This window comes from Carcharodon carcharias, chromosome 13 (assembly GCF_017639515.1).
Source record: "Carcharodon carcharias isolate sCarCar2 chromosome 13, sCarCar2.pri, whole genome shotgun sequence".
NCBI classification, from domain to species: Eukaryota; Metazoa; Chordata; class Chondrichthyes; order Lamniformes; family Lamnidae; genus Carcharodon; species Carcharodon carcharias.
In genome coordinates this window covers 120,357,106-120,373,917 of record NC_054479.1, presented here as the reverse complement: position 1 = coordinate 120,373,917, position 16,812 = coordinate 120,357,106, and the positions used below count along the sequence as shown (strand labels likewise).

Genomic DNA, 16,812 nt, shown 5'->3' with positions numbered 1-16,812 from the left:
GTTTGCCATTGTGAGATTTGAACTCTTGATCTTGGGGTTACAAGCCCAGTACCATAACCACTTGGCTATTTAGGCCAAGCAAAATAAGGTTAACAAGTTGTAACTCTTTCGAGTACAAACATATTTCCATTTGTTTATTCAGATGAAGTTACATTGTTTCATAATTTGCCATTGTGAGATTTGAACTCTTGATCTTGGGGTTACAAACCCAGTACCATAACCACTTGGCTATTTAGGCCAAGCTAAATGAGAAATGTAACTCTTTCGAGTACAAACATGTTTCCATCTGTTTTCAGATGAAGTTACATTGTTTCATAGTTTGCCATTGTGAGATTTGAACTCTTGATCTTGGGGTTATAAACCCAGTACCGTAACCACTTGGCTTTTTAGGCCAAGCCGTTAAGAAGATGTAACTCTTTCGAGTACAAACCCGTTTCCATCTGTTTCAGATGAAGTTACATAGTTTCATAGTTTGCCATTGTGAGATTTGAACTGTTGATCTTGGGGTTACAAACCCAGTACCGTAACCACTTGGCTTTTTAGGCCAAGCCGTTAAGAAGATGTAGTTGCACAGCCTGACCATGGGTGTTAATCACTTTTACATACTGTTCACTATTGTCACTAAATTCCCAAGAATGTCCCCCTGCCTATGACTCCTTACTCTGATGAGCAGCGTTCTTGTCACTCATGTGAAACCTTTCTGCACAAGATAAAGGCAGGTGTCTCAGTCCAGAGCCTCTTCCCTGTGCTCTGTGCTTTTGCAGCCTTCCGACAAAAGTGATGGTCTGGTCTCACACCCCCTGGACACGTTACTGATGCCTGCACCTCAGAGGTGCTTGTCATTGTTGCCAGAATGTCATGGGCCGGCGTCACAGAATTCTCTCATTCTCTCTGTGTGCTCTCAGCACCTTTAAGGAGGGGCTGGCCCCCATCTCTTCAGCATCTGTGACCAGTGACGCTGTGCTCCTGAAGGGCTCAGGTGCTGAAGGCAGACAAAGGATCAGATGCTTTTAAAGTTTTATGGCTGCGTCTCTACACTATCATCCTGATCACAGAGTGCAAGTGAGCTGTCCTCGGCCACAGAAGTCAAACATTGTCAGAGGCTATATGAAGATCTATGGAGTGTCCTCACGGTACCTCGTCATCATCTTCCTGCAAAGAGCGACTAATAGGGCCTCCGCTGCCTCTCCATGACAAGAGCATTATCACAGAGAGTATGCACGCTGAAATAAGCCAGACTGAAGTCAAACATTCATAGATGCAATGTGAGGATCTATGGTGTCTCCTCACTGCGTGTTGTCATCATCCTCCACAAATTTAGAAGCTATGAGGGACTCCCGAGCGCACCTGCTTCCTCTGGCCAGTACAAGGATCTCATCGCCATCATCATCACCTTCGAGGACCTCCTCATTACCATTTATGTCTGCCTCATTGGAAAATACTTCCAGCTCCTCCATCTCCTCCTCAGCCAACTCCTCTCCCCATTGCAGCACCAAGTTGTAAAGGGCACAAGAAACGATGATGATGCGTGACACCCTCTGTATTGCAGGGCTCCACCAGACCAGTCCAGGCACCGGAACCGCATCTTCAGCATCCTGATGGTCTACTCCACCAAGTTGTGAGATGCAGCATGAGCCCATTATAGCATCGCACTGCTGCAGCCTGAGGCCGCCGCACGGATGTCATCAGCCAAGGCCTCTGCGGGTACCCCTTGTCCCTAAGGAGCCATCCCTGCAGCCTCTATGGACCACTGAAGACATCAGGGATCTGTGACCGACTGAGGATGCAGGAGTCATGCAAACTCCCTGGAAACCGTGTGCAGACCTGCTGGATGCATTTGTGGTGGTCACACACCAGCTGCACGTTCGGTGAATGGAACCCTTGCGGTTGTAATAGTTGACTATGTGTTGCAATGGAGATCTGAGTGCCATGTGAGTGCAGTTGATGGCACCCTGCACCTGTGAGAAACCTAAGATCTGGGCAAATCCAGTCGCTGTTGCATCCTGGCTCCCCTGGTCCCGGGCAAAATGCACAAGTTGTGTGTCCTCACGAAGATGGCATCCGTGACCTTGTGGATGCATTTGTGGGTGTAGGCTTGAGATATCCCACAGAGGTCACCTATAGAGCCCTGAAAGGACCCACTGGCGTGGAAATTAAGTGCCGCTATCACTTTCACAGCCACTGGCAGTTGATGTCCTTCATGTCCACGTGGTGCCAAATCCTGCATTGGCTGGCAGATGTGACCAACCAGTTCCCTAGGGATGCATTGTCTTCGGTGACACTGGTTCTCAGTCATCTGCAGGAATGAAAGGCAGCATCTACAGACCCTGGGTCTAGCTAGGCACTGACCAGCGACGGCTCACTATGGCTCTTCAGCGGCGTGTGCGGGTGCCCCAGCTGTCCCTTCTTCCAGAGGGTACTGCTCCTCCCTCTGCAGAGCCAGGCACCTCAATCGCTCTCTTCTCCGTCGTCTTCGCTCTCTATGCACCATGCAACAAACAGCTAGTTCACCAGGCTCCATGATCCTGATGTACTCCTGCTGGATGAAAGACGAAAGAAGGATGTGTGGGTTAGCATGGGTGTGCTATGAACCTCTCTTGGTTAAGTCTGAAGGCCCCTTAATGCATCCCAGTGAATACTGGCTACCCCTTTGATGACCAGAGATTAGTGCGCTGCATGGCTCACTGAAACCCCATCTTATTCCACCCCACTCTACCTGACTGATTGGTGGCAGTTTTGCCCATTGGACTGCATGCTGTGCTCTCAGCTCAGGTGCAGACATTCTCCTAACGCACACTGCAAGGCTGCATTGTTAGCTTGAACCATGGGGGAGACTGGTTCAAACCATTGCAAGGGACTGTGAGCACCTCCGCCAGTGACTGCTCCATGTCCAGCTTTAGCAAGGAGATTGTACATTGTGCCCAGTCATCCAATTGTTCTACAGTCTACTAAAACACTCAATAGTTTGCGGTCTGGACCCAAGGGGTAGAAAATTCTGGGGCACTTGATGGCACTTTGATGTCTCCGCATTGCTTGAGTGGGCAAGTAAGCTGGAGGCTCAACTCCAATCCTATCAATCTGGCTGCACCTGAATTGACTCAGCTGCAGAGGAATGGTCACTTTATACACGGTGTCCCTAATGCATGGCCACTTCCCTCACCCACCCTCCCCATCCTGCATGTGCTTATGTGCTATCTTCAACTGCAGGTCAGCCTTTGCCACCCCCCCACCAGAGTTGCCTCAATCGCAGGGCAGTGTTTGCCCCCTCCCCCAATGTCACCTCAACCACAGCGCAGCCTCTGCCCCCCCCCCCCAAAATCGCCCCAACCTTGAAGTACAACAGCCGTTACTGTTCACTCACCTACGAGTTCCCCTCAAAGTGCAGCCCGCCAAGTGCAAGCCTTTTATATGCTGCTGTGAAACACATTGGTGCGATGGGCAGATGATCCACAGGGTAGATAGGACCAGTGGGCTAGCCTTATAATTATATGCTGATGCATTACAATGAGGTTCTCAACATCCGATGGTGGGAAATTCGGCCCACCATCGACGGGCTGAGCAGACGATCGCAAACTGGTTTCACAATGTCGTAAAACCAATTTTTGGCCTTCTTGCCATATTGTCCACTCACACCACTGAGCACGCCTGACGCCAGTGGGCACGGACGATTCCACCCTAAATCTTCAAAAGTGAGGAACTGAAAGCCCTCTTGAGGGAGACAGAGTTTTAACAAGATATTGTGATTCACACTGATGTCTGGCGGGTTGCTGAGAAGTCCAGGGGGTCACTCCTGGTTGCATCTGCCATTTAATGTGCAGTGTGGTGTGTTCGACCACAGTTTGCATATTAATTCATATTCACCTGATGTTAATTCTGAATGTTAAGAGTATAATATAGATAATATAAATTGGTTTACTTTTCTAACTTTGTATGGTAAAGTTTATTTTGTTTGTTTACAACTGTGGAATCTTGTGGCTTTATTCTGCTAGTGAATAACTGGGATTTCAGACTTTTGGCTGAATTTTCCCTCTGTCGGGGGGGGGGATTGTGCGGGGGCAGGCGGGAACGAGCGCAAACCGCCATTTTACGTGGGTGGGCCAATTAAGGCCCACGCAGTGTGACGCTCGCCCGGAAGCGCTCAGCGCTCCTTGTGCGGGCGGGGGGAGATTCTGTGAGTCAGGAGTGCTCTCTTTCGCGCATGTGCGGGAAGTCTCAGGGAGATTTGTTTAAGTTTAAAATTTCTAAATAAAGTATTTGAAAACTTTTAAAACATGTCCCCTCATGTGGCAGTGTCACATGAACTGGGACATACCAATGATTTTTTAAAACATTTTTATTGAATTTTTAAACACATATGAAACCTCATCCCGCCTGTGGATGAGGTTCCATGAAAAATGCAAGGGCCACCTGGGCTCTTCACCAGCCGCCAACCTTAAATTTGGACTGGCAGCTCATTTAATTGTTTAAATTAGTTTTTAACAGGCCTTAATAGGCCTCTGACAGTTCGGCCAGCGCGCCAAACTGAACATCTAAATGACGTGCGGTGATGTCAGGACACCCGCCCGATGTCACTGCACGTCATTTTACCTGTTGGCAAGTGGGCCCCGCCCCCACTCGCCGACCAGAGAATTCAGCTCTTTCTCTACTTTAAAACTGAAGTTCGTGGTCCCTAAAAGGATCATAACACAGTGCTGTTAGGAAGGGAATTCCAGGATTTTCACCCAGTGGTGATGAAGGAACGGTGATATAGCTCCAAGTCAGGATGGTGTGTGGCTGGACCGAGGGGTTTGAATGGTGGGAACTTGCAGATAATGGTGAACACATGCATTTGCTGCCCTTATCCTTTTAGGTGGTAGTGGTTGCAAGTTGGGAGGAGATGTCAAAGATTTGGCAAGTTGCTACAGTGCATGATATACATTGATGTCATGTGTACCAGTGGTGAAGAGAAGGAATGTTTAAGGTGGTGGATGGGATGCCCAATGAAGCAGGCTGCTTTGTCCTGGATGGTGTTAAGCTTCCTGAGTGTTGTTGGAGCTGCACCAATCGAGGCAAGTGGAAAGTATTCCATCGTACTCCTAACTTTAGATGGTGGAAAGGTTTTGGGGAGCCAGAAGGTGAATCACTCACCACAGAATTCCCAACCTCTGACCTGGGTGTTGCAGCCACAATATTTGTGTGGGTGATCCAGTTGTGTGGTAAACAGTGACACCCTGTTAAAGTTGGAATTGTGCTGCAATACAGTACATTCTTTAAGTTGGTAATCAAGGGCATCTGTCCCCATTTGGGGAAGTATGAGGGCTTCATTACAAGAGTATAAAAAGGTGTTCACACCGGGTGTTGGGGGTAACTGGGTGAGACTTTACTCTGCAGGCTCAGAAATAAACCTGTCTTAATGTACAGGCTGGCTTCTGACTCATTCTTTCCTCAACATATGATTATTGGAATTAACAACCAGGATGTTGATAATGGGGAATTCAATAATAGTAATGTCCTTGAATGTCAAGTGGGAGCGATTAGGATGTGTGATGCCAGAATGTAACAGATAGAAGCAATGTAAATTTGCACAATTTTTAATACAATGAATAGATAAATTGATACTTTAAATGCTGACTGAGCAATGACAATTATTTGTGCTTCCACAAATCTGTGTTTCTTTAAATGTTAGAGAAATAGGACTAACATAGGCCATTGATTAATCTTTGATATATTGTGAAAGCCTTATTGGAGGTTGACAACAATTTTCTGATGACTGTATCTAACACTATTTCAATTTTGTACTGGAAATGAACTGGGCATTTAATTTTCAAGTTCTGATACAGAAGTCTTCTTCTAGTAAATCATGCATGCCTAAATGACAAGAGAAAAATAGCAAATAAGAGGATGTGGTTGTTCAATGAGCTCTCTGATAAGCTTCATTGCATACGGGGTCCAAAATTCAAATTCTGACAAATATGAAAATTACTCCTAGCTTCAAAATTCTAAGCGCAAAGTTCAATCTTTTATTTTTGCCGCTTCAAAGGAACTTCTGTTCCTCCTTTTAAGCACTTTCATGTTATAGCAAACATGTCTTTCTCATAAGACATAAAAGCACCAGAGCATAAATATTAACATTCATCATAAATCAGAAAATGCCTTTTGACTGAACAAGACTCCAATTTTGATAGATCTCATCTCTACCTACATACTTTCTCCCAAAACCCTTCCAGCTCTGCTCTTTTCAGAAATGCTGCTGTCTCTTGAACCCATTTACATTCTCTGCTTCAATTGCCTTCTCTTGCAATTTATTCCTGAAGTATTTTTCTGCAAAAGGTTCGTCTGTCTTCTTCTAATTACCCTTTATTTTAGAAAGATGGTTTTATAAGCATGAACATAATACTATAGAAACAAAAATAAGTACTTTTTATTTCAAAATGAGCAACATATAAATGTCTCATTCCTGAAATACAACTCTTATATTTCAGGGTGATGTGCCAGTCTTAAATGTTACACTTATGATCATTCATACCATACAGATATAAAGTTGCTCCCAATTGAATAATGAATTTGATAAACAATGTAATCTTATCTGTAAACACTAGCCATTGTAGCCATCATAAAGCACTGGTATATCATTTTTGTTTTATTTGGTGGCCTATTTCAATAGAGGCCAACTCTGTGAGTAACCTACACCAACTACAGACTGCAGCCAAGGGGTTTCTGCCTGAGCTCTTCCAAGTGCTTGTAAGCAAATAATTTGACAAATTGTCCAAGCTATGGGGTCATAGCTGTACTAATATTTTAAATAGACAATCTTCAAGTGGGAGTCAATGTTCACACTCTATAATAACAACAGTGTGTGAGACCAAATAAAACTAGCAGACTATGCAGTGGCTTCTCCACTTGATTTTTTCATGAGAAAAGGGTTTTTCTTCCGTCCTGTAATAAAAAATGATAATAAAGATCCTGTTCCTTTTTTTTTAAGTTTTGGATAGCACACTTCATTCATGTGGTTGAATAGACCTAATTGATCTAAACATTATATTTATTTCTTCTCACACCTCTCAACCATTGGTTATTATAGAAAGAAATAATGACTAATTAGTTTGCTTTTAGTTTAAACCTTTTAAAAGCAGAGGAAGCCTAACTTGGATTTCATGACAAAAGCTCTGGGAAATGAATTACAACACGCAATTTAAATAGCATAGATTACTTATGTTGTAGAAAATTTTGCTGCTTAAGCAGATTGCAAAGACACTTAATCATGTTGGGAATAGACTAATAAAAGTACACATATCCAGGGTAGTTTATAGGGAAGAGGTTCTTCTTCTGAAGAAGCTTTTGATCCTGCCTAAAATAAAACTGATGTATGGCAGACTCTTTATACTCCTGACAAATGCTGAAAGTCTGACATAAAAACAGAAAATGGTGGAAATGCACAGGTGAGCCAGCATCTGAAATGATACTGTTTCAGTTTAGGTCCTTTGTGAGCATTGTTCTGAGGAGGGTTTACATCCAAAACATTAACCTTTTGAAAGATGCTATCTATTTCCAGTATTTCTCCTTTTATTGCAGCGAGCATTTATTATTACTGATAAAATTGTACTTACTAAGAACATGGAACACATAGGAAATTTTAGGAAAACTAAAAGGCTGATTAGCTAAAAGAGACATGAATTCTGGGCCAACCACAAATTAATTTTCTCATCATAAGAGTGTACAAAATTAGGAAGTCCATTGCAGTCCATCTGTCTGATGTCAAAGTTCAAAAAAATGCTATAGTTTATCCTTTAGCTTTTAGCAAAAAAAATGGATCCATTGACCTCTGAGACACCGCGCTAATCTCACTCTTCCATTCTGGTGCAGCATCATTTTCTTCTGCTGATTTGAAAAAATTTCTGCTCACTCCATAAGGTTCTTGGCTATTCTGTACCTGGTCATCTTGTGGACTAATCTCAAATGTGATAATGTTTCAAAATGTTTGGTCACGTCCTTAACCAGGGGCTCGAGATGTTTGTATTTAGATGTGAGCCTGTGCAGCCTGGAATCCAGTGACGCTAATTGTTTTGAAGCATTTAAAATTTGAAAGACTGGTTCCCGTTAAACTGGCTTCCTGTGAAAGCAGCAACATTTAACATTTTTAAATTTAGCTCCTTCATGGCACTTCCCTCACTTAGGTTGTGACAAGTTATCATAGTGAATTTCCACCCCCAGCTAAGGCAGTTGCTCCATTGATACTATGAATAGCACAAACACTTGCCAGGAAACTGAAAACAACCCTCCTGGGCAGGCAAGCATCCATTGTAAACCTTCATGACTCTAATTCCCTGACTACCTATTACCAATGAAAACATATTTCAAATATTCTTCATGCTTAAAATTGTGACTTTATTTTTCCCACAACCTTGTGTTGGGTTCTGCCGACATGGAACAGAAACCCAGCACTGCATATATTTAAAAACTTTACCCTTATTGCTATTTCTTATTTTTAAACTTTTTTGCTGAACAAAGACAATTAAAATGGTTGATCATCTGTCTAGGAGTTATCCTGAGCAGTCTCCAGAACAAAAGAATTTACCTCTCAGTTTCAGGAATATCACACCTTGTTATGGCCAAGGAGATACTAAAAGACAACCTGGGACTGGTCAGGCCAATTTCAAAGGGAGCTACAGGAAGGCCATTTGCATTTGATAAGCAAACCTTGCTGGCGGAGTCAGTGGGTCTACTGAGGCAATGGCTTCTCAAATGTCAGACCCTCAACTTAAATGGCATCCCTTTCAACCCATAATGGCTGAGACACTATCAGCCCTGAAAACAAAGCCAATTCCAGATGTTGAATAAACATCCCTTTTTGAAGTCATTGTGGAGAAAGAAGGTCACATGACCCAATACTCTGGCCTTTTGAACAGTTTAATATTACCTTTCTGAGCTGCACACCCTGATGCTGTTTTACTATCCAGCTGGCAAGCCACAAAGAAACCGTCTCAGTTCAGACAGGACAACTGGCCCATCAAACCTAAGTCTGCTGAAAGATTTTATGCCATAGCCTACAGAACTGACTCAATCTCTGCATGCCTACTTCATCTTGTAACATCAACACCACCTGAAAATTGAATCTTGCAGCACCAGTTTCCAGCCAGTTGAACTTGAAACGTCTACATGAAAGAGTTCCTCATTGGACTCTGACTTTGGGACTCTAGAACTTACGTGAACCAATTACAATTTTTGTGTGGTCCTAGTAGTGTAAACCTCCTTTTCCCTCTCCTCCCTTTACTGTGTGAATGTGGAGTGGGATGTTGTGGGCACTCCTATCACTGATTTTGAATGTGTTAAATAAACCTTCTGAGTTAATCCTAACTTGAGCTTGCTGTGGATTATTAGTAACATCGGATCACACAAAAATCGAGGGGTTGGAAAAACACACCACCACTTATTCTTTAAAACAAAATAATTCAAAACACCTTCTGTTTATGGACAGGTGTTAAGAGGAAAACAGTGCTGCTTGGTATTGTTTTCTATTGTTTCATTTCTGACCAGGTTACTAATTCCTTCACTTTATCATTATAAATACCTTTGTACTATAATCTACCTATAGAGTTACATTTGAGAAATTCTTGTTTTACCCCTTTATTTGCCACATTACTTCATTTATTGATCAAGTCAGTTTCCTGCTTCCTTTACTTTTTCCCAGTGGAATATGATTACTTTGTAATCTCAGTAACATAGTCATTAAAAGATTCTTCTTTTATCGTTGCATTTCATGCTGGCTCTCTTATTTTTCTTTTCACCTCCTCAAAATTCAGTCTCTTTAAGATGAGATAGTTTGTTGTCCTCACTCCTGTCTTCATCATAAGCCAACACTTAAAATCAATCATATTGTGATTGTCATTGACCTCAATTTCCTCTTTCTCCAGCAATATATATAATTATCCCTTAAACCTAATTATATTATTTGTTTAAAAGTCCTGAAGACAACAAACTGTGAGGAAACCAATGGTGCTGGAAATCCCAGCTGAATGACTAGTGATCTGTATGATACCAATCTTCATGCTATCTCCCACATGGCTGAAGCCCGTCATCACTGCTATTTCCATCCCAGTCTGCCATATCTGGCGGCAATAGATTCATGTAAGTCCATGTGTTTATTTCATATATCTGTTATATTTTGCGTTGAATATCTGCTAACTGGTTATTAGTTTGCTATTAGGTCTGCCTTCAGACAAGAGTTAACACAAGAGCAGAAGACCTTTATGGTATCCTTTGTAGTTGTCATGAGTAGCCTGCAGCAACTGCCAGAGAATATGTAACAGTGCTCCTCTATGCAGTCAGGTATGAATGAATGATTTAATCAAACACAGAGCACAATGGAATAAGTGGTACCTTCAGGGTCATCTGCAAGAGAGCTCAAAGAATGCAGGGAACAAGCACGGACTAACTTACTCTCATAAATTATGTGACTGACATTTTTGAGATCTTGAATGCCCATTCATATGAGTGGGAGATTAGAACTCACTCTGTGAAAGACACGGTTATCTGGTGTCAGAGTCAGGCAGGTTTACGATCGTCCAAGGCACTTCAGATGATTAATTAACCAGCTTGGCTACTGATGAGACTTGAATGAGAAAATCTGTTTTTCGACTCCCAATAACCCTGGAAGTATGGGTGAGTATTCATATACTCTTACAGCAGCTATCATCCCCTCCTCCAAATTTATATGTAAACTAAGAGATAAAAACAAAAAACTGTGGATGCTGGAAATCCAAAACAAAAACAGAATTACCTGGATAAACTCAGCAGGTCTGGCAGCATCGGCGGAGAAGAAAAGAGTTGACGTTTCGGGGCCTCATGACCCTTCAGCAGAACTGGGTGAATCCAAGGAGAGGGGTGAAATATAAGCTGGCTTAAGGTGGGGGGTGGGAAGAGAAGTGGAGGGGGGTGGTGTGGTTGTAGGGACAAGCAAGCAGTGATAGGAGCAGATAATCAAAGGATGTCACAGACAAAAGAACACAGAGGTGTTGAAGTTGGTGATATTATCTAAACAAATGTGCTAATTAAGAATGGATGGTAGGGCACTCAAGGTATAACTCTAGTGGGAGTGAGGGGCATAAAAGATTTTAAAATAATGGAAATAGGTGGGAAAAGAAAAATCTATATAAATTATTGGAAAAAACAAAAGGAAGGGGGGAGAAACAGAAAGGGGGTGGGGATGGAGGAGGGAGTTCAAGATCTATAGTTGTTGAATTCAATATTCAGTCCAGAAGGCTGTAAAGTGCCTAGTTGGAAGATGAGGTGCTGTTCCTCCAGTTTGCGTTGGAGGAACAGCACCTCATCTTCCAACTAGGCATTTTACAGCCTTCCGGACTGAATATTGAATTCAACAACTTTAGATCTTGAACTCCCTCCTCCATCCCCACCCCCTTTCTGTTTCTTCCCCCTTCCTTTTGTTTTTTCCAATAAGTTGTATAGATTTTTCTTTTCCCACCTATTTCCATTATTTTTAAATCTTTTCTGCCCCCCACCCCCACTAGAGCTATACCTGGAGTGCCCTACCATCCATTCTTAATTAGCACATTCGTTTAGATAATATCATCAACTTTAACACCTTTGTGTTCTTTTGTCTATGACATCCTTTGATTATCTGCTCCTATCACTGCTTGCTTGTCCCTAAAACCACACCACCCCCCTCCACTTCTCTCCCCCTACCTTAAACCAGCTTATATTTCACCCGTCTCCTTGGATTCACCCAGTTCTGCTGAAGGGTCATGAGGACTCGAAACGTCAACTCTTCTTCTCCGCCAATGCTGCCAGACCTGCTGAGTTTTTCCAGGTAATTCTGTTTTTGTTTTATATGTAAACTACATGAGGAAATCTGCCTTCAGCTTGATAGAAGGACCTCCATAGTAGCTTGCAAGATGCTAGCCAATTGGATCTTCTAAAAATCCTAGACATCTGAACCCAATGTATTTTTACCTTAATGGATAATTTGTCTAAGTATTTGTGCTCCAAAAGAGGGTAAGGTTACGATTAATAAATAAAATAACCTGTCATTACCAAATTTCAAATGGCAAATATTAAAAGAGTTGTATTATCTTGCTTTAAATTTCAAATGGCAACCTAATTTTATTTTTCAGTAAGGTATTGTTTTGAAAGATTTTCCCATTAGTTCCTGAATGCTGCTAAAGTGATCTCATTCCCTTTGGTAATAATCTGACCCAGCTGCCACCTTCAATCTCTTTAGATATTTAACATAAGTCATCTGCAGTCTGTAAAGAGGATCAGTCAAAGCAGACAGCATAGTTGAAATAGGGGGAATCAACCAAGCTTTAGTCTCATTCATATGATGCCTCCTATACACAAGATAATACTGCATGGCATATACGTAGTTGAAGCAAACTGATCATATTAGTCCACATTATTCTGAAGAGACGTGCATGGTTACACTTTCAGCATGTATTTACAAAACAATGCCCTTTCAAGTCAACAATGACACAGAAGCTGTGGGAATTGATCTTTGCTTTTCATTTATTATGCAATGTACTCCTTTTATAATCTTTCTTGTAGGATTTTTCTAAATGTAACTATTTCATGTGGGTAAAATAATAGCCATAAAATGGTATAGAATGAGACAGAAGTCTGAAGATCAAATTAGGTTAAAAACTATCTTCCTCAAAGGTAACAAAAACAGAAATGATCCACTATAGCATGTATGTTATAGTTTAATTTTTCATCTATATGACAATTATAATTTCATTTGTAGCCAGAATGCTGATGATCATACATGAGGTAGCTAGATCAAGCATTCATTAAATATTCTGGGATACCAACGAATAAATTATTGGAGTAAAGTAAAGCTACTACTTACGCACTCATATTGAATAACATCAGTTATGATAACGATATCAATACTCTACGTTAAATTATGGTAAATTTTAATACCTTCTTATTAAATTATTTACAATACATGCTTTCTCTGCAATGCTTTAATCTTCACTGTTTTAGCTTATAAATACTATTACCTGGCCACCGCCCTAGACCAGCCACGCTCCTATAATGGAGACCTCGTAACACAGTAGTTAACATCTTTGAATTGTATTTTTCTCACAAAAATATGGAGTGAGCCTCTGTATTCTCCAGCATGTTAAATTAGATTATTTTCGAAAGTGTGTGGATTCCGGATTACAGCATCCCATTCTATACATGGCATCATGGACTAAATGCAGACTCATTATCATTCAGTAATCAACAGACAGGGGTCACCAATATACAAGTAAAATGCTGAGGATGCCGGGACTCTGAAATAAAAACGGGAAAGGATGCAAACACTCACTGGGTCTGGCAGCATCCATGGAGAGGGAAACAACGTTTCAGGTCTATGACCTTTCGTCAGGCGTTTTGACGTTTGGCAAGAAGTAACTGTAATATTAACTGTTTCTCCTTCAATTGATGCCCCCAGACCTGCTGAATATTCCCAGCATTTTCTGTTTTTATTTCACCAGTCACCACCTGAGGTAGTGCTGGAGCCGCAGCAGCTCACGTCTATTTGAATGCCCTTTCCATTGCAGAAAAACATGTCAATTAAAAGAAGTTTGAAAGTTGATTATTTGTTTTCAATATCTGACACAAAAACAAATTCCAAATATATGGTAGTGAATTAAAATACAATCAAGTTTAAATTAAGCCACCAGTTGTTCCATTGAAGGTAACAATAACTGCCACGTGATATAAATCTTAGCTTTCCTGTAAGGTTGTTACTTTAGATAGCTACATTTAGGGAATCCGAACCCATTTTAAAAAGCAACGGTGAAAGAGTTGAAAACTTGGTTGAGTTCGAAACATTTCCCGCTCTAAAGCATTGTTCGGAAACCTGCTCCTGGAATGGCTTGACCCGTAACCGACTTATAGTCAACTCAGCTGCTTAAAAGCCCCCACACATCAGTACATGGGGCCCGCGTTTTTAAAGCTGCCAGAACTTCAAAGGTCTATAAAATAAAAGCCCTGGGGAAAAGCCTGTCATCCATGGGTTCCCACTACACAAGTCACATGAAAATTCGTCCGAATTTTATCTTGAAAATTACAAATGGGGAGTCACTCAATTGATCAAAGCTGTCAATTCTGTCCCGTACATTATCACAGAAAGGAGTTTCATTATTTCTGTTGCAAATGTACAGTAACCCAAAATGAATAATGCGGGATAATAAAACCTTCGACATTTGTTTCAGCGATGCATGATGGCTGGCTAAAAAGGTGATGGAGATGTGGAACCACAACTGACAAGAACCCTATAAAACGCATCCTTATTTCAGAATCACGCAGATAAATACATTGGCAACTATTATTTTAAAAACCGGATGTATTATTGTGATCCGTAGATGGGCCTCTTGCCTATTAACAGCAACACTTTAAACGTGTTCTCCTGTTGAAACACCACCAGAGTTTGACCACACAACCAAAAGACCCACTGAGAATATCTCAAACCTATCAAACATACATTGACTTCGAGAGGATCGTTCCCTTATCTCTGCAGAAACTTGCAGTCCCTGGAAAAAGTTGATCTTTAAAAAAATTGCATCGAGAAGAAAGCTTTTTTTTAAGGAGTGGCCAATGGGGAGGGGTTGGGTGGTGGGTAAGGGGCCAATGGAGAAGGAACAAGTGCTGAATTCTCCCCCTGTTGACTCACCAGATGTAAGTTGCACCCAGCCGCAGATTTTGTAGACGGTAGCCGTGTTACAGAAGAAGAAGAGGACGAAGCAGGCGATGCAGCCCATGATGAGCGCCATGGACATCGCGATGAAGAAAGACGCGGCTTTGAAAGCCCCGGACGCAATGGTGGAGAAGTCGGTGAAGCTGCCGCGACAGGTCAACTCCCGGGAGAGCCCGTTGCCGATGCAGTAATGGAAGAGCCCGAAGTAACCGGCTTGGGGGGTGTCCACCCCATCCCCGATCCAGTAAGGCTGGATGAAGCACACCACGTTCACTATAGCAAAACAAATGGTGAAAATCGCCCAGAGTACACCGATCGCTCTGGAGTTCCTCACGTAATTGGTGTGATAGATTTTGGCTGCCTCCTGAGCTGGCAACATTGCCGGTGTTGCCCGTGTCAGCCGATCCGCGAAAGATAGTTTCTGGTGCCAGAAGATGTTTGATTTTCTGGGTCACACTGGACCTTGCGATAAACAGTCAGCCAACTCGCCAGGGATGATCTTCAGTCCTCCCCCAAAAAGATTACCTTCTGATGTAAAAAAATAGAAACCACCTGACCTTGTTGCCAATCTGACATTATTCCTATATTTCTGGAGTTAGGATTCCGTGATGTGACTCTTACCTCTTTTCGTCAGAAGGATTTTCTTCCCCTGCCACAAGGTACAGTCTATGTGCAAAGTGCGTTGATCAGCGACGCATAGCTCACGCTGGCAGCTCCTGAGCCCGGGCTCTGGTGCTGAAGAATTATTGGAGGATGGCAGAGCAGCGACTGGTTCGCGAGCTGCAAAGCCCCATCCACCAAGGACGGTCTGAGATGGTACCTCGAACACAGCACAGCCCACAAGCGCGAACTGCCAAGCGCGCTGGATGTTGGGACATGTAGTTCTTGCCAAACTAAAATGATACGATCTCCCAGTCACTGTGCCAGTCATTGCAAATGAATATGTACAAATAGGCTTCGAAAATTAAGTTACCCAGAGCGATCTGAGTGCAGTCTCTTCGGCCACGTTTCTCCAATCCAATTCAATCCAAAACGTTAAGTCATTCATTAACTGTTCTCTGAATGTGCAGAATATGCTTATACCTTTACCTACTGTGTAAATGCATGGCTCTTTGCCATGTCTATTGGCACCGAAAAGCGCCTTGGTATTTGCATAACATGTTTTTAATCAGCTGCCATACCACTGCACTTCACTGGAAGATAGCAACAACTTGCATTTATATAGCACCTTTAACATAGTTTTAAAAATGTCCCAAGGCACTTTACAGGGGTGTTATTTGATAATTTGATAGTGCCTTGGGAATATTACTAGGTAAAAGGCAAGACAAAGTGCAAGTTGTTGTTCTATCCTGCAAAATTTGACACTGAATCCAACAGAGAAATATTAGGCCAGGTGACCAAAAGTTTGGTCAAAAGAGTTAAATTTTAAGAAGTGACTTGAAAGTGGAGAGTGGGGTGGAGAGGCAGAAAGGTTTAGGGATGCAACTGTAGGGCTTAGGCAGCTGTAGGTGTGCCCGCCAAAGATGAACCAAAGAAAATCTTAGGTATAGAAGGGACCAGAATTGCAGAAATACGGAGAACTCAAGATTTTAGGGCCAGAAGAGGCTACAGAGATCGTGAGCAGCAAGGAATCCAGTGTAGGTCAACAAATACACAGTGATGGGTGAATGGGACTTGGTGCAAGTTAGGATATGAGCATGGGAGCTTTTGATAAGCTCAAGGTTACAGAGGGTGAAAAGTATGAGGTCGACCAAGACAGCATTGAATTAGTCAATTCTGGAAATAATATAATCAAGTAACAGTGGGGATAACACTATAATGACATGTAAAAAGATAAATGCAATTGCCTCAACAACACCTTGCATTTATATAGCATTTTCAACATGGATCTTTAATATTCCAGGCTTGCCATTGTCCTAATTCACCCCTGTGGTCACTGGTCCATATTTGTCCCCATTTAAGCAACACCTTGATTTTACAATTCTCATCCTTGTTTTCAAATCTTTCCTTAGCTTCACCCCTCCATATGTCTCTAATCTCCTCCAACTCTATAAGCTCCTGAGATATCTGTACTTCTCCAATTTTGGCCTCTTGAGCAGCCCTGATTTTAATCATTCCACCATTGGTGGCCTTCA

The 16,812-nt window shown here is 42.2% G+C and overlaps 1 protein-coding gene across 1 annotated transcript in view; it reads right to left on the bottom strand.

Annotated features, from left to right (window-relative positions):
- Window positions 1-15,071, bottom strand: part of lhfpl3 (LHFPL tetraspan subfamily member 3) — a 267,944-nt gene extending 252,873 nt beyond the window's left edge. Inside the window, exon 1 of the mRNA XM_041203121.1 lies at window positions 14,654-15,071. Coding sequence (XP_041059055.1) covers window positions 14,654-15,056 — 403 coding nt within the window. The 5' untranslated portion in view covers window positions 15,057-15,071. The remainder of the gene's footprint in view (window positions 1-14,653) is intronic.
- Between the last annotated feature and the right edge of the window lie 1,741 nt (window positions 15,072-16,812).